Here is a 19066-nt window from a genome sequence, read left to right as displayed (position 1 = left end):
CCTGCCATAGATGCAGGCGAAACGTCAGGAGAAATGCCTCTAGAACATGGCCATATAGCCCGAAAAAACCCACAAGAAATCAGTGGGAAAGCCGCCATGTTTGGCCAACACGCGAGACAGGCGTCATCTTTCCTTGCTCCCCGTTTCTTCCCCTCGGCCAATCAGAGAGCGGGTCAGGGCGCGCTTTCTCTTAGCCAATCAGGGAGCGGGCCAGCGCGCGCTTCCCCCCGACCAATCGGAGACCGCGTCAGGGCGCGCTTTCCCTTGTTCTCCAATCAGCGAGCGGGAGAGGGACAGTAAGTAGGGCGCCGGGCACGTGACCGCGACGCCACCACCACCGCCGCCGCATTCCTTCCGTCCGCCATTTTAGGTTGGGATCAGCGAGGCGGCGCCATTAAAGCGCAAGAGAGAGACAGAGAGAGAAAGAGAGAAGGCGTGAGAGAGAGAAAGAAAGGAAGAGAAAGAGAGGAGAGCGAGGCTGCTTCAGTTTGAGCCGGCTTTCCTCCCCGTTTTGCCGACTCCCGCTTTCTCCTCAACTCCCAACATGTCGGACCAAGACTTCATGGGCGACGCAGGCGCTGCCGAGGCCTTTGACGAGGAGGCTGAGCAGCTGGAGGGAGTCGCGGTCGGAGGGAACGACGAAGAGGACGGCGCGGAAGGCGGCGGCGGCGGAGGGGGCGGCGGCGAATCCGAAGGCGCCAAAATCGACGCCAGCAAGAATGAGGAGGATGAAGGGTACGTTGGGTATGTTTCAACCGAACCGAACCGGGCCTGGGAAACGGGGGTGCGCGACGCGTGTGTGGTGTGTGCTGTGTGTCCCCCTCCCCCCATTCCCTTCCGCCATGCAGGAAGTCACAATCAAAGCCCCCCCGACAGATGGCTATCCAGTTTCTGCTTTGAAAACTCCCAGAGAGAGAGAGGCCCCACCCCTCCCCCCGCTTCCCCATTCTCTTCCGCCATGCAGGAAGTCACAATCAAAGCCCCCCCGACAGATGGCCATCCAGTTTCTGCTTTGAAAACTCCCAGAGAGAGAGAGGCCCCACCCCTCCCCCCGCTTCCCCATTCCCTTCCGCCATGCAGGAAGTCACAATCAAAGCCCCCCCCCCGACAGATGGCCATTATTATTATTATTATTATTATTATTATTAACATTATTTATACCCCGCAAAATCTCCCGAAGGACTCGATGCGGCTCACAAAGTCCAAGGCCGCCAACAACACAACATACATAATACACAATAAACTTAAAAGCAAATAATAAATTTTTGAGTCCCCCTTCCCCATTCCCTTCCGCCATGCAGAAAGTCTCAATCAAAGCCCCCCCCCCCCCCCGACAGATGGCCATCCAGTTTCTGCTTTGAAAACTCCCAGAGAGAGAGAGAGAGAGGCCCCTCCCCCCACAGGTCTTCCTCAGACTGTAATACTCGAAGTAAAAAATTAAAATACTGATATTGTACCATGCTAATAAAATAATATATATGTAATGTAATATAATGTATTGTATATACATGTAATTTTATATACAATGTAAATTTTTACTAATATTATATAATGTAATATAATATATTGTATATACATATAATATTTATAACATAATGTAATGCAATATAATACTCATAGTAATATATCATAATTATAAATTTATATTACATGTGATATTACTAATCATATTACAGTATAATTGATATAGTGCAATATAGCAATATTTAAAACTGATATTGTACTATGTTAATAATATATTGTATGTATATATACCTTGTAAGCCGCTCTAAGTCCCCTTCGGGATGAGAAGGGCAGCATATAAATGTCGTAAATAATAAATAAATAAATAATATATTGTATATGCATATATTTATATTATAATGTAATGCAATATAATACTAATAGTAATATATAATAAAATTTTATTTATATTACATGTAATATTACTAATACTACAATATAATGGTATAGTACAATATAGTAAGATGTTATACTGATATTGTACTATGTTAATAATGTAATGTATATACATATATTTTTAATATAATAATGTAATGCAATATAATACCAATAGTAATATATAATAAAATTATATTTATATTACAATATAATTATATTGTAATATTACAATATAATGGTATAGTACAATGTAGTAATATTTAATACTGATATTGTACTATGCTAATAATGTAATATAATATTACTAACAATATTATATAATTAATATATCTTGTATATACCTATAATATTTATAATATATTGTAATGCAATATAAGACTAATAGTAATATGATATTATAATAGTATATTTATATTAAATTTAATATTACTGACAATATTATATAATTAATATATTGTATATACATATAATATTTATAATATAATGTAATGCAATATAATACTAATAGTAATATGGTATTATATTTATATATTTATATTAAATTTAATATTACTAACAATATTATATAATGTAATATAATACCTTATATATAGATATATTTATAATATAATGTAATGAAATATAATACTAATAGTTATATGATACTATAATTATATATTTATATTACATGTAATGCTACTAATATTACAATATAATGGTATAGTACAACATAGTAATATTTAATACTGATATTGTACTATGCTAATAATATAATATATTGTATAAATATATATCTTGTAAGCCGTTCTGAGTCCCCTTCCGGGTGAGAAGGGTGGCATATAAATGTCGTAAATATATATAAAATAGTGTTACAGTTTTATTGTAGGTTAAGTTTGCCTTAATATTTCAATTAAGTTTGTATTTATCTATCTATCTATCTATGAGATAGAATATCAAGGCAAGGAGATTTCACCACCCGCCCAGGCAGCAGCATATTCCACTGTCCCAATTTCTTCCCAAAACTGTAATACTTTTAAGTAAAAAAAACAAACATGTATAACAGTGTTGCAGTTTTACCGTAAGTTCAGTTTGCCTTAATATTTTAATTACTAATTCCATTGTTGGAAATTATTCATACTGTAATACTTAAAGTAAAAAAATAAAATACATATATAATAATGTTACAGTTTTTTAAAAATACTTTTTTTATTGCATGCAGGTAGAAAAATATCACAATTTATCACCATTTCAGAATACATATAAAATATCATTTTCTTAGTGTTCTTACCCATGCCTAATCCACCTTTATCTCCCACTTGTGTCTATTGATTTTACATCCCCTCCCCCATCCCCCAATAGTGTTACAGTTTTATTTTAGGTTAGGTTTCCCTTAATACTTCAATGTGTGTGCATATATGTGTGTGTGTATGTGTGTATGTATGCATGTAATAGTGTACCTAGAGAAGAAAAATTCACCACCTGCCCAGAGGCAGCAGCATATTCCACTGTCCCAAGTTCTTCCTCATGCTGTAATACTTAAAAAAGATTAAAATACACATATAATCGTTTATCACAGTTTAAGTTAAGTTTGTCTTTATCTTTCAATTACTATATCAATATATAATATATTAAATAATATCCAGGCAAGGAGATTTGATGACCCACCAAGGCAGCAGGATATTTCGCTGTCCCCAGTTCTTCCTTATACTTTAAGTAAAAAATTAAAATAGATATATAATCATATTACAGTTTTACTGTATGTTAAGTTTGTCTTAATATTTTAAATAATATATAATATATGAGATTATATCTAGAGAAGAAGGCTTCACCCGCCCAGAGGCAGCATATTCCACAGTCCCCAGTTTTCCTCATACTGTAATACTTTAAGTAAAAAAGTAAAATGCAGATATAATAGTGGTACATGTCTTACGTAAAGTTTGTCTTTATCTTTTAATTACAATATTAATATGTATTATATTATAGAATAGTATATCCAGGCAAGGAGAATTCACCAATCATCCAGCCCCCAATTCTTCCTTATGCTTTAAATGCATTACAGTATTATAGTTTTACTATGAAGTTTGTCTTAATATTTTAGTTACTATATATATGAGAGTATATCCAGAGAAGAAGGCTTTATCCGCCCAGAGGCAACAGCATATTCCACTGTCCCCAGTTCTTCCTTATACTTTGAATATAATATTAAAATACATATATAATCGTATTACCTTTTTACTGTATGTTAAGTTTGTCTTAATATTTACATTACTATATATATGTAAGGGAGCCCCCTGTGGCGCAGTGGGTTAAACCACTGAACCGCTAAGCTTGTTGACCGAAAGGTCGCAGGTTTGAATCCGGGGAGCGGCGTAAGCTTCCGCTGTCAACCCCAGCTTCTGCCAACCAAGCAGTTTGAAAACATGCAAATGTGAGTAGATCAATAGGTACCGCTCTGGCAGGAAGGTAACAGCTCTCCATGCAGTCATGCTGGCCACATGACCTTGGAGGTGTCTATGAACAACGCCAGCTCTTTGGCTTAGAAATGGAGATGAGCACCACACCACAGAGTCGGACACCACTGGACTTAATGTCAGGGGAATACCTTTACCTTACTATATATGTAACAGTATATCCAGAGAAGAAGACTTCACCACTCACCCGGGCAGCAGCATATTTTAAACAAAAATTTAAATACACGTATATATCAGTGTTACACAGATTAAGTTAAGTTTATCTTTATGTTTTAATTACTACATTAATATATATTATATATCCAAGCAAGGAGATTTCACCATCCACCCAGGCTGCAACATATTCCACTGTCTCCAGTTCTTTAAACAAAAATTAAAATACACGTATAATCATGTTACACAGTTTAACTGTAAGCTAAGTTTGGCTTTGTCTTAATTTTTTCATTACTGGATTAATACATGTTTTATATATTGTATATCCAGAGAAGGAGACTTCACCATCCTCCTAGGCAGCAGCATATTCCACTGTTGGATTTTCTCCCTAGTACTGTAATGCTTTAAATAAAAATGATAAATGCATGTATAATACAGCAGAACTGTGTGGCATAAAGTTTGTCTTTACTTTCTTTCGATTACTGTATTTCAATATTAGTATCACATTGGTACAGAGTTTATGATATAGTATGGGATGTACTGTTAGTTAGGCCTACTTTTAATAGAGTGGGGCTATTCATTCAGTCTGGACAGTGTGCTCCTATCAATGCAGCCTAGAATTGCATTGCTTGTTTAAATTGCCACATCACACTGTTGACTTACGTTTGGGTTGTGGTCTACCAATAGAACATAGGAATACTGGGTTGCAGAGGCGGAAATTGAAATGATCGGTGGTTGTGTAACTACAGGAAAGGAGATTCCACTTGAACATTAGGAGGCACTTCCTAACTGTGAATGCTGTTCAGCAGTGGAACTCTGTCCCGGGGTGTTGTGGAGGTTCCTTCTTTGGAAGCTTTTAAACAGAGGCTGGATGACCATCTGTTGGAGGTGCTTTGAATGCAATTTTCCTGCTTCTTGGCAGAATGGGGTTGGACTGGATGGCCCACGTGGTGTCTTCCAATTCTATGATTCTAAATGTAGCAATGCATTTCCAGGACCTCTGTGGATATCTAAATCTGTTGATGTTCAAGTCCCATTATATACAACAGCATAGTGGTATGTGTAAACTGGCAAAACATGAGGTTTGTTTTTTGAGATGTTTTGAAAATGCAGTTTTTATGCTGTTGGTGGCTTAATCTGGATATGAGGGCCAGCTGCATTGCTTTCTATGGGAAGTTGCTCCAGAGTGCTGTGGGCTCTCCTGTACGTTACCAACAATTCCTCTGCCTTGTTTATGTCGCTCTTTGGAAATTGCCTTAGCAGCAAGGTAGATGTGAACTTTCTCCGAAGTGACTTTGATTTGTGGGTTTCAAATCAAACAAGAAGCTAAAGAAAGGAAATTCTAGGAGCTTTTGGAATTTGGGTTTTTTTCAGATTGCTTTATAAGGATGAGATTGTACGCTTGAGGCCTACAGTGACAGAGTCTGGATTAATGGCAACAATGCAGTGCCTTTTATGCACCTTTTACAAGGAGTGATCCCCATTTATTTCTGCTTTGTCCATTTTGTGTTGTAAGGTGGTTGAAGGGAGGACATTAACGTTTTTATCTCAACCAAGGATAGATAAAGGATATTGAGGAAAAAGAAGTTCCGCCTAAACATTAGGAATAGCTTCCTGACAGTAAGAGCTCTTCAACAATGGAATATGTTGCCTGGGAGTGTAGTGGAGTCTCTTTTTTCTGGAGGAGGCTGGGTGGCCATGTGTTTGGGAGCCATTTTGTTGTGTCTTGCATTGCAGGGTGTTTGACTGAATGGCCTCTGGGGTCTCTTCCAACTCTATAATTCTAAAGGACTCATCTAGATGTTCATGGCAGGAACATGTATGCTGCCAGTACAGATTGAGTATTCTTACCTAGCATTCTGAAATAAATGATTCACATGGTGGCTAAGATAGTGTCACCTTTGCCTCCTGATATTCAGTGCACACAAGGTATGCTTCATGCATATAATTATTAAAATATTGTGTGTAAAAGTACTTCCAGGGTATTTGTATAAGGTGTACATGAAACATAAATGTATTTCATATTATTTTTGGATCCTATTTCCAAGATAAGTACTTATGGACATATTTGTAAGTACATATATAACCCCACCCCCCACCCCCCGCCCCCCGCCCCACATACCAAACATTTGAGATAAGGGATATTCAAGCTGTATTGGGCTCAGCATGCAAAGAACACACCAGTAGAGCCTTGTAACATACTTCAGTTGGGTTTTTTTTGTTTTAAATGTATTTTAAGGCAGAATGCAAAACATTGATCAATGACAAAAGCAAATATGAGCAGCCCCATAAAGTTTTTGGGTAGAACAAGCAAGAAAATAGAGCTCCTTTGGATTGTTGTGCTTTAGATGTAATTCAGTTGCTAGACAGGGATCTAAACTATATACAGAGTTAATAGTGTCCTGAAATAAATCATGTCCCAAATGCTTTATAGTATTTAAAACAGGATTTGGAAATGCATTCAGACAAGCCATATGTGGTAATTGCACAGCTGTGGTCTTGATCAATGTGAATGAAAAGAAATTGGGTGATTTAAAATAAACAAGCTTGAAGGGGGTTAGAAGAGAGCAAACTGGAGCGCAGTTGTGAATTGTGAGAGATAATGTGTTAACAGGCCTCTGTCAAATGTAGCAGATGGCTAGCTGAAGATACCCAGCTGTTATTAGAGTTACATGACATAAATGTTTATCCCACATACTGCATCTGAAGAAGTGTTTATACCCATGAAAGATCATGGAAAAATAAAAAACCAGTTAGTCTTAAAGGTGCTGCCACATTTCTTTTTTCTTTCCCTTTCTCTTGTATGCTGCAAGAGACTTTTTTAAATCAAGTATTTATGTTATATACACAGAGGGCCAGAAATTCTTGCATTGTAGGACACAATATATTCTTTTCAGTTTTCATATGAGTACTCTCCTCTAATCTTTTGTGCTGTCATTAAGTCTTATCACCTTGGCACTGCATCAGTGCCTGCGTGTGATATTTTTAGACTTTTTTTCATATTTAGAAGTTTTTGTTGACAATTAGAACATGTTGCTGTTTCTCCTATGAGGATGTCTGCAAGAAGATGGAGAGCTTAATGGTTAAGTTGTCCACTAATAAGTAGCATTGTATTTTAAGGCTTTTGATCCTTGATTATGTGGTTTGTAATGTGATTATGATGATTATATGGTATGTTAGTGCAATCACTTGTTTCCTCAAACGCATATTACAGATATTATATAATGGATAAAAATATTAAGGTTAATTTAGCAAATCAGCTTGTCAAGTACTTTTTGTAGTGAAAAATTCATTCCAAATTATTGGAATGAATTTTAAAATTCATTCCTAATTAATGTAATGTAGTCTACAAGACAGGGATGCTGTGGTTCAAAAGCTGAGGTTGAAGCAAAATGCAGTAAGTCTCCTCCTTGGATTTGGAATATTGAGATTGTTAACGTGTTTGTTGGCCTTCTGTTTTTTTTAACATATTTTGGGAGCCTTGCAATGAAGTTTAATATTTTTAATATACTCCCTAAGTAGTGTGTTGTGATTAATCTTGAGAAAGAACTATTAGCAGTAATTATAGAACTAGAATATTACAGTGAGGGTGATCGTCTTTGAATTAAATACAAGAACTCAATTTTTTTTGTCAAGGTTTTAGCTTGGATGATTGTTAAGGTACTAAAGGGAAAAATAGGCCTCATTTAAATATTTAAACTATATTTTTAATGAAATATTTTGCTCTTGCATAATTTTATGTAGTATACTGGACTCCACAAAGTAGCCTATTAGGTAATCTGAGGACATATCTCGACTGCAGGTAATTCTGTATGTGAAGTGGTATAACGCTTCTGGCAGTTTTAATATGGCTTTTGAGAATTCTATCTAGTCCTTTCCTGAGCCAATAGAACTATTTGTTAAGAATATGTGGACTATGGATCCTGGAGTTTGATCCACATTTCTAAAAATGTTTGGATATTTCAGTTGGCCACCTGCGTTTGCAGATTTCACTTTCGTAAATTTGATTATTCCCAATATGTTCCCTTAGGAATCTAGGTTCACTAATGTGACTATGGTAGAGTTGTGTTGGAGAACTGGAGATTCTTATAAAGAACACTTCATTATGCATTTGTATGTCCTCCAGTTTGATTCAGTAGTCAGTTTCAAGTAGACGTTGATCATAGAATTGTGCTGGTACATGTAGAGTTTCTCGGTGAGATGTTCTCTCAGATTAAGAGAGTGTTTTTTTTATTCATAGTTTTCCACTTTTTCTGATCACCCCTAAATGCAGCAAATGTGGAGGGTAGATTAGTATTTGCATACAGGAAGGGAGGGTGCTGAGATTGTAATCATGGAAGTGTGGAAAGTAAAAACCTTGCAGAAATAATCCTGTGTGTTGTTTCACACCATTAAAAACCTAATCCTAGTATGAGTGTTTCGTAAACTATACTGGATTTGTTGTGCAGTGTGTTAAATTCTGGAAAAGTGTAGATTAAGCAAAACAGGTGTGTCTAATGCCTTTTAATATGAATCTGCTCCACGTGAGCAAGTACATCCTTTTTACAAGAACTGTTGACTTGCCTTAGTAACCCTTCTTGGTGTGGGGTGTGTGTTTAGGTCTCTTTAGGTATGGCTGTGATTCCACTTACAATTGTGCAGTTGTGTTCTCTCAGTTTCCATACATGTATTTACTCAGATTTAGTCAGGAATAAGTAGTTCACCAACGTCATTAGGCACATTTCCATATTGGACTTTATTCAAAGAGGATCTTGAAATTCAGCAGGTCTTCATTTGTGTTGTGGTATTATAAACCTAAATTGGATTAACAATCACCTATTCCTACTGTGGCATGTGATGGGTGAGCAGCTTTTGGCACTTGTCAAGCATGTGTTTAGTGAAGGCTTCTGATGCGATTATTATATTCTACACAATATAGAATTTCTTCTTAAAACCAATAGCTTAAACTAATAGTGTTCCTCCTTTTATCTTCTAGTAATACTTGTTTTCATAAGTTGCTGCAGAATATAGCTTCAGGAAGATTTCAGATTCTGCTATTTCTATTCATGTTCTCAGTTACCAAATAACACTTTTTTTGATTCTTTGATGTGAAAGTGAAATCTGTCCCAGAATATGGGTACTCTTCCTAAAAGTGGCACATTACATCACATAATCTTGCAGGCAAAGGCACAGTTTGAAGCTCAGGAGCGCCATTGCTGTTTGCTTGGGTAAAGGCAAAGCTTGCCTAAATAAGGCTTGTTTCTTTTTTTCTGAGTAGGGGTAAAAAAAGAAGATTTTTTGGCTTATGGGCAAACTCCCCTCTCCCATTCATCTCAGAATAATTGAGCATTGGGTTTCTCCAGACATGGGCTTCTTTGGGAACTTTTGAAACTTACATAATAAATTACCGGTTTGGCTTCTGTGTTTCAGGGAGTGGCAGAACATGTTCCAGCCTATTGGAAAATTGCTGCTAAGTAGTATATTTGATATAACAGATCTGTCATAACGATATCTGTACTTTAAATAAGCAACACTAGTTCATATAGGAATTAATTTCCACAACTTTTAGTGTTTTTTGGTGCGTACTGTGTTAACTTGTGTTACAGAAAATTTATAGGAATTTGTTCTGAATGCTCATTGAATGCAAATTGTTGTATTATTCAGCAGGGTGTAACCTTGTATTGGCTAACAGAGTAGAGGAATGAATCAGGTTTTACTGTTATCGCGCGGTCTGATTTGGAGGACTTAGGCACATGAGCCCCTCCTAAATATTTTAGCTTGCAGTTGCCAAGTTCTGCTTGTCCAGTGGTCAGGCTGAAGGTGTCATAGAAACACGCTGGAAAGACACTTAACTGCCTACCTTTCCTCTTGTTAAGATACATTCTGGTTAGATTTGATGTACAGTTTAGTAAAGTTTGTGTTACATGCCTCCTTTTGAAAGAACCACCCAAGCATTGAAATTGTAGGATAGGTCAGTATATTTGTGTAGATGGTTATCGTATTTGATGAATTTTATAATGATCGTTCAGATGGCCATGTCAGCGTTTTGGAAAAACACATTAATCTTCTCTTCATGCAGTGACAATCCTATAATGGTGCTCATAATAGCATAAATAGCTTACCTCTCTTGGATTTGCCATTAGAGCATGGAATATATGTCATACGTTTAATTTTGTAGTGCACTCTGGGTCATGAAGCAGGATTGTGGACTCAAACCATTTGTCTTTAAAAGTTCTCATAATTGTAAATTTGAAGTAAGTTTCTGAAATACTTTGTTGTCTTCTTGTGAATGATTGGTATGAAAGTGCAGTTTGAATGTTGTGTGCTATAAGAACAACTTCCGTAGCCTAACCATTCATTTCTTCTTTTAGGAAAATGTTCATTGGAGGCCTTAGCTGGGACACTACGAAGAAAGATCTGAAGGACTATTTCACTAAATTTGGTGAAGTTGTGGATTGCACCCTGAAGTTGGACCCTATTACAGGACGATCAAGAGGCTTTGGCTTTATATTGTTCAAGGAGGCTGAGAGTGTTGACAAGGTAAATTTGTTTTCAAAGCATTACGTTCTTTTGAAACAATATATAATCCTAGAGAATAATTGTTGAATAATTTCCATTAAAAGTTACTTAGGATGCTTTCGTTTATGAAGTACTTCTCATTCTTAAATCTCTTAATTTTTTGTAGGTCATGGATCAGAAAGAACATAAATTGAATGGCAAAGTGATTGATCCTAAAAGAGCAAAAGCAATGAAAACAAAAGAGCCAGTTAAAAAGATTTTTGTTGGGGGCTTGTCTCCAGATACACCTGAAGAGAAAATAAGGGAATACTTTGGAGGATTTGGTGAGGTACGTTAACTGCCCACTGTGATTATAGTGTTATTTTAACATTTAAAAATAAATAAATTTGCCTATGTTAATATTGCAGAATAATATTTGTTGTTAGGCTATCCACATTGGCATTTTTAATAGATTTTTCAAATCTTTATGGTTTTCAAGTTTGATCAGTATTGTGATTTTTGCAACTGGATAGTATCTAAATGCTGTAAGTAAACAAGTAGGTATCATTGTGGTATAGTGGCTTGAATTTTGGAGTGTGATTCTGGAGACCAGGGTTTGAATCCTTGCTTAGTCATGGAAAGACACTGCATGACCTTGGGCAAGTCACACTATCTTAGCGTCAGAGGAAAGCAAAAGCACTTGCCCTCTGAACAAATCTGAAAAACCCATTATAGGTTTGTTTTTGACCATAAGTCAGAAATAGCCCGAGGGCACAAAATAACAAACAATTGAAGCAGATCTCATCTTAAAGATACTTTATGGTGCTTTAAAAGGAGAAGTTCCTGCTATCTAACATTTCTGTAAAATTTTACTTGCAAACTTATTCCTGATAAAATGGCAGCTTTGTAGTAGGATTTTAAAACATGATTCGGTTAAATATTAAAACTCAGGTGTTATCAATTTAACTTGAGAATCATACGTTCTTACAAACCTACTGGCAAAGAGGTGACATGTTTCACGGTTAATGGAATTAAATGTGCATTGCAGACAAATGCCACTTTCATAATTTTCTGTTTTCCCTGTTATGTGCAAAGCTCAGTAGTTTTTTTATTGGGTAAGTGGGACAGTTGTTCAAGATCTAGTTCTTTATTCTTTTGCATTGCCTAGAAATGCAATCATTTCATTTGCTTTGTGTATTTTGCTTGCTGCGTGACAGAAAGTAAGACTTATGTGCAGCTTGTTCATCCACTTCACTGACATATGAAGAAATCTATTACTGTTCCACCAGTGCTCTGATACAAATATAATTAGCTTTCTGGTGACATCAGCCTCCTAACCTATTCCTTTTGTTTTTCCATTTTAGGGCATATATTCTTCTTTCTCTACATCACTTTTCAGTGACTCATTCTTTCAGTAGATATAAATTTAATTAGTGGTAATTAGTTTCCAGAGCCTTAGGGTACTTCCATTCTATTGGGGGAAAACTGGAAATTTGCTAGTGAATGCAGTGGACTAACTAACTGGGGGATAGTAATTCCCTTCAGATAAATCAGTGGAAATGCAAATGTGACTAGTTTGTCTTTTCTGACTAGTTTGTCTAGTCAGAAAAGAATTTTGAGAGTTCTAGAGTTCTCCCAAAGTACTTACAATTTGTTAGTCACCGTGTAAATATTTTTAGAAATCGTAAAATTGTTTCTTTTTCATAGAAATGTCCCCTTTAACTTGTATCTGGTGGCAGTGTTAGTTAATTTTGGAAAAGTAATTGCTGATGCTTATTGGTTCTTTTGTTTGTGTGTGTTTCTTGATAGGTGGAATCGATAGAGCTTCCCATGGACAACAAAACCAACAAGCGCCGAGGATTTTGCTTCATTACTTTCAAAGATGAAGAGCCAGTGAAGAAAATTATGGAGAAAAAATACCACAATGTTGGTCTCAGCAAGGTAAGTTTCAAGTTATGAATGCATTTTAGAAAATGTAACAACTGAAACCTATAATTTCATTTTAGAAATGGAAACCTAGTTGTGCCCTGGTTTATAGCTAGTGCTCTGAAGACTTAAATGTAGGCAGAAAGAATACAGATGGCAATACCTATTGGTAAATGCAAAGGAGGAAAATACACTTGTAAAAATGTGACTAGGCCAGTGCATCTGGTAACATCATTTTAAATGAAATTACTGAATTGTCTGGAATCGTTACATATTTAGTCACCCTAAATACTGCTTATATGTCCAAATGGTTCATTCACATTCATGGTATTAACATGGAGATCTGCCAGGTATTGTAGAAAAACTAAAATATAATGAATGAGAAGCATTTTAAATACTCCTGAGCATATTTACTACAAAATTTTGATTGACCCGAAGATGAAATTTACCAGAAAAAGGGTTGAATAGAGCAATGTACCTGTAATACAGTATTTTGTTGCAGATTTTGCAGCTGAGGAATATTATTATGTGCACTTGGAAGTTTCATCTCAATTGCAAGCTACTTTAAAAAAATTTAAACTGCTAAAAATTATGTAGTAGTTAGTTCAACACTGACAAAAAAACCAGCATCTTTATGATTGATGAACATTTGCTATAAAACTAATTCTCATCCAATTGTATTTTTTAAAATCATATTATGTTTACATATTAGTGCTGTTTCTGATTACTTCTGAAGTGTTCTGAAATGTTAAACGTAGAATAGCTGTTTACTAGAATTTTGTGGAAGCATGGCACTGCCTATATAAATTTGTTCTCATTCTTTCAGTGTGAAATAAAAGTAGCCATGTCAAAAGAACAATATCAACAGCAACAGCAGTGGGGAGTCCGAGGGGGATTTCCAGGAAGAGCCCGTGGCCGTGGTGGAGGTAAGCCTCAATATAACTGGCATGTTGATATAAACACTGAAATCTGAGGGACGAAAAGCCATCACAAATGAATGTGTACCTTAATATTTAGTATAATGTTATATTTTCCAACTGTTACATTGTGTCAAGATTTTCTGAAAACCCCTTCTCTTAACTCTCATACAGGACCCAATCAAAGCTGGAACCCAGGATACAGTAATTACTGGAATCAGGGCTATGGCAACTATGGATACAACAGTGGAGGCTATGGAGGTTATGGAGGCTATGACTACACAGGCTACAACAATTACTACGGCTATGGTGATTATAGCAGTACGTACATGATAGTGCATGCTCATGTGTTGATATTTAAAATACAATTAAATGCAACACGTTTCAGCACAACTATCATTGTCTAGGACAAGGATTCTCAGTCAGGCTTCTCTGGAACCCTCAGGCTCCATGAGAGAGTGTGATGGGATAATTTTTATGCAAAAAGGTTCCTCCAGGGTAAAAAGGTTGAGAAAAGCTGGTCTCGGGTATATATATTTTTTACTTTTGGTTGATGAAAGGCACAGTTTAATAGCATTTCAACCAAAACACGGCACCTCTTTTTTACAGAGGGAATTTCTCTAAGCAATCTGTAAGGTGACAGCTTCCTTGATAGTGTTCTAATTTTTCCAATATTTCTGTGCAAGGCTGCTTCTGCATTGTTTTTTTCTGCATCCCTAATTTTTGTTCCTGCATTGTTATTTGTGCACTTGTAGTATACTGCACAAAGAACTGCCAGGGCACACAGAAGGGGAAAAAGATGGGAGAAACAAGCTGGCTCAAGCAGAAAGCTGGTGCACCTACTTGCAAGTAAATTTACTTTGAAGTTGGGGAGTTTTGAAAGCTGAGACAGTGGTAGAAACTAAGGCTCTAATGGCCAACTGGATTTCCTCTGAATTAATGCTAATCAGGCGTAGTAACAGGGTTGCATTTCTGTTACCTGTGAGTTAAGAAATAGTATTGTTTTGAGCAGACTTCCCCTAATGGCAGCACAGGTGCACAGTTAAGCTTGCACTTTTCTAGCTGGCTTTTAAAGGGTTTTTTTTTTAATTCTGTGGATTAGTATAGTTAAGTTCACATAAAACTTTTGCCCTGGCCATATACTTTTTGATATGAATGTTAAATGCTTTTTGCTTATCCTTTCTTCTGTGCTGTGAGACTAAAATGTTGCTTTAGTGCATTGGTTCCCAACCTTTGGGCCTCCAGGTGTTTTGGACTTCCAACTCCCAGAAAACCCAGCCAGCTTACCAGCTGTTAGGAACTGTGGGAGCTGAAGTCCAAAACACCTGGAGGCCCAAAGTTTGGGAACCACTGCTTTAGTGGCATGCATTTTTTTTAAGTATAGCCTTTTAACCTGATGAATTTGTTGATTTATTTTGAGAATCTTACATATAGAACTCTTTAATTATCTTGCTAATGGAGCCCCCGGTGGCGCAGTGGGTTAAACCCCTGTGCCGGCAGGACTGAAGACCGACATGTCACAGGTTCGAATCTGGGGAGAGGCAGATGAGCTCCCTCTATCAGGTCCAGCTCTTCATGCGGGGACATGAGAGAAGCCTCCCACAAGGATGATACAACATCAAATCATCCGGGCGTCCCCTGGGCAACGTCCTTGCAGACGGCCAATTCTCTCACACCAGAAGCAACTTGCAGTTTCTCAAGTTGTTCCTGACACCAAAAAAAAAAAAAACCTTGCTAATCTTATTAAGTGTATGACTTCATACTAAATAAATTTAAATTGATGAGTTTAATATAAGACTCTGTTCTAACAGTTCTATGTGCGACTAGTAGGTGGTTAAAAGCCTGCTTAAATATCTGGATGTTTTATGGAACACAATCCTTAATGTCTTTTTTGTTACTTAGATCAGCAGGGTGGTTACGGGAAGGTGTCTCGGAGAGGAGGTCATCAAAATAGCTACAAGCCGTACTAAATTATTCCATTTGCAGCCTATCCCAAACAGGTATGCTCTAGATTTGTAAGCAGAATTCTGACCTTAATAAATTAATAGTAGTCTTCCAATATATTGTGTAAGATATTGTAATGATTGATGTTTTAAAATTTCACAGCACCCAGAAGTGCTTACCATAATGTAACGTAGTGACTTTGAAGATAAGTAACACAGGCGCTCTTAAGCTTTTGCCTTTTGCCCTATAAATTAACAAGTCAGTAAAATTAACAGGTAAAGTACTGCTAATGGGTACAAATTAAGGAATTGCAGCGGAATAGTATTGCCTACTAACTCTGATATTATACCTTGTTTGTACCCGCCAGCGGGAACTTCCTTGCAGGCCCTGTGTCGCGCTGACTTCCCGATTCTCACAGGCCCGCTCAATGCGGACAGGGTACGAGATGCTCACGCTCTCGAATGCTGCCGTTTGGTATGGTCTCTTCCAACATCCTGTATCAGCATTATAATAAAATGGATACTTCAAGCTTTGCCTTCACTTATTTCTTTGCTTGTAAAACAGAGTACTTGTAACGTAATTTTAATGCATTTTTTACAGGCCCAGTAATGGTTAAATACGTCAACTTACTGAATAATTTTAACTGTTTGTTCTTCTAAGGATACAGCTTGTCTCTGGATTTTCCAGTCTTAATTTTATATTTTATTATTAATCTATTTTAATGCTTGCTTTTCCCATTTTTATAGACGTTGTAGCCGTAATTGCAAGATGTTCTTGAGCTGAAGTCCTGTTGTGTCAAGTCCTCTGACTTTTCAATATATATTTATTTGTAGTATACACTTAACCTTTTCTTTTTGTTGTATTTCTCGTAATAGACAAGTAGCACTGTTTAGCTGGCCAGTATAAGTCTTTTAACAGAAATGTTGGGCCAAAGAGAGCCACTCGCCAAAGTAGCACAACTTGGTGGTGGTCGAGTATTAATGGTTTGGGGAACTACTTGACGGTATTGGTTGAATAAACGAGTATTTCTTGAGTAATTTCAGATATGTGGAAAGATCCTTTTCCAAACAGTGGTGCACATGTGGATTTCCAGCTCATGGACTCTCCTGTTCAGCTTTAATTAAAGAGAACTTGATTAATGTTGATACAGTATTTGCATAGTGGGACGTAGGGGTATCTAAACAGTGTAACTTGGCCACAATTAAATGTCTTCAAACATTGACCACTCTTTCTTTTTCTCTAGGTGGACAAGCAGTATTGTCATTTGAAGATTCATTTTTGAGGTGGCTCATGCTGCCTGCTAATAGCAGTTCAAACTAATTTTTGTATCAAGTTCCTGAATTGGAAGTAAGATGTTGGTCCCCAGAAGTTTGATTGCGTTGTCATTACAGAATTGCTTTCACCGTCTTTTTATTTTTTTAATTGCTATGCTTAAGAATCAATTTGATTTATGTCCCACACCCATTTTGTACCCCAGTATTGTAGAGCAAGTCTTGTGTTTAAAGCCCAGTGTGACAGTGTCATGATGTAGTAGTGTCTTACTGGTTTTTTAATAAAATCTTTTGTATAAATGTGCATCGGCTGTCTTTTTCTCAAGAATGGAGAACTTGTTGGAGAATTTGAAATGTATCATTTTCTATATTTCAGGTATTAAGCAGCTTATATATCTGTTGGAAAATATGGGGAGAATGTTTGCAGCTGTGCAAATCACTGTTTGTTGTTTAGTCAGTACAGAGGGATAGGTTCCAGGAAAACATAACTTTTTCTTCTAGTTGCTAATTGAATAAATGCCTATGGATTATTTACTAAGATGTCCTGCCTTCAGTGAAGAGATACTAGGGTTCCAGTATCTTACTTATAAAAGCAACAGTCTGCCATGCATATGTTCTGCTTTACCAGCTTGAGAACTAAAGGTTTGATCACTACTTTCAGATTTTTTAAAAAATAAACATCTTATTTTGTGATTCCAGTTGTCAGATCTTTTCTCTAGCAAATGTTTAATTTTTTTTTTAAAAAATGTACAGCTGAGGTCTTTTAGCTGTGCTATATTTTGAGTCCTATAGCAGTGCTTATCTACTAGTCTCGAGCATTTGTATAGGATTTTTCCATTTGTTTAATTTGTATGGCCCCATTTTCATTTTCGAACAGTTTCAAAAAACTGCGCCTTTCCAAATGAGTTTTTTTGTCCCACATCCACATATATATATATATACACACACACACATATATCTCATCCCATTGGCAGCAATGGGTGGGCAGTCCTATTCAAATACTCCCTTTCCCCATAGTTTTAAGGTTGCTGCTGTTTCCCGCTTCAATTGGGAAACCTAACTTGTGCCACTGCTGCTGAGGTAGAGATCCTTGACACGGGGCTGGGTGGTTGCTGGGGCTTGCCCATCACTTCTCAGCAACAGTGCAGGCACTTTGGGCCTACGCACGCAGGTCTACAGCTGAGCACTGAGTAAGGAGTGCTGCTTACTCGGCGCTCAGCTGCAGGCCTTATAGGGCCTGCACAGTTGCAGAGCAGTGGAGGGCAAGCCCCAGCAACTGGCAAGCCACTGGCCCTGCACCAAGGATCTCCGATGAAGAGACCTCAACGCAATCCCTCTTCTCTCTATAACACTGATGCTGAAAAGCAGGCTTGAGGCCGGTACCTGCTCTCACCTGCCTTTCGTATCGAGTTCATTTTTGTTCCAGGAGAGGACTTCCCGTTCCGTGCGATCCGAATGGATGGAATGAAATGGAAACACAGATGATACAAATACCAGTCCCATGGCTATTCCCCACAGACTGGGGATTGCTCATGTTGGCCACGAAATGTTGTGGCAGGTGGTACCTAGATACCAACACTTTGATTTAAAATGTTTAGGATAATTATAGAAATAGATATATAGGAAAAACACCGCAGCAGTTGAATTAAATAGGGCAACATTTACAAATTGTCAACATCTGACTCACTATGTATTGATAATTATTTGCTGGTAACTGGGTGAACCTCCAGACTTTGTATTTCTAGGTGCAAAGATTACTGCAGATGCAGACTGTGGCCAGGAAATCAGAAGACGCTTACTTCTTGGGAGGAGAGCAATGTCCAGTCTCGATAAAATCGTAAAGAGTAGAGACATCACACTGGCAACAAAGATCTGCCTAGTCAAAGCCATGGCATTCCCTGTAGTAACCTACGGATGTGAGAGCTGGACCTTAGGGAAGGCTGAGCGAAGGAAGATCGATGCTTTTGAGCTGTGGTGCTGGAGGAAAGTGCTGAGAGTGCCTTGGACTGCGAGAAGATCCAACCAGTCCATCCTCCAGGAAATAAAG

At 37.3% G+C, this 19066-nt stretch overlaps 1 protein-coding gene across 4 annotated transcripts; it reads left to right on the top strand.

Annotated features, from left to right (window-relative positions):
* The first annotated feature begins 330 nt into the window (after window positions 1-330).
* HNRNPD (heterogeneous nuclear ribonucleoprotein D) lies at window positions 331-17323 on the top strand. 4 transcript variants are annotated; one of them, XM_060779334.2, is made up of 8 exons: window positions 331-735; window positions 10835-11003; window positions 11149-11310; window positions 12771-12902; window positions 13714-13813; window positions 13979-14125; window positions 15707-15804; window positions 16992-17323. In XM_060779334.2, the coding sequence occupies exons 1-7, from the start codon at window positions 545-547 to the stop codon at window positions 15772-15774; spliced, it is 969 nt and encodes a 322-aa protein (XP_060635317.1). In that variant the 5' UTR covers window positions 331-544; the 3' UTR covers window positions 15775-15804; window positions 16992-17323. The 4 variants fall into 4 exon arrangements, with proteins under 4 accessions (XP_060635317.1, XP_060635318.1, XP_060635316.1 ...); XM_060779335.2 differs by having other exon boundaries at window positions 331-744; window positions 13979-14113; XM_060779333.2 differs by having other exon boundaries at window positions 331-744.
* The last annotated feature ends 1743 nt before the right edge of the window (window positions 17324-19066 follow it).

The sequence above is a fragment of the Anolis sagrei genome, chromosome 5 (genome assembly GCF_037176765.1).
Source record: "Anolis sagrei isolate rAnoSag1 chromosome 5, rAnoSag1.mat, whole genome shotgun sequence".
Taxonomy (NCBI): Eukaryota; Metazoa; Chordata; class Lepidosauria; order Squamata; family Dactyloidae; genus Anolis; species Anolis sagrei.
Note: the sequence above shows the minus strand (reverse complement) of the source record. Positions and strands in the feature narration are given on the sequence as shown.

Coding starts and splice junctions, on each gene's coding strand:
- HNRNPD (XM_060779333.2), top strand. CDS start 545: ATGTCGGACCAAGACTTCATGGGCGACGCAGGCGCTGCCGAGGCCTTT. Junction 11,004..11,148: donor AGGCTGAGAGTGTTGACAAG/GTAAATTTGTTT, acceptor AATTTTTTGTAG/GTCATGGATCAGAAAGAACA. Junction 12,903..13,713: donor ACAATGTTGGTCTCAGCAAG/GTAAGTTTCAAG, acceptor TCATTCTTTCAG/TGTGAAATAAAAGTAGCCAT.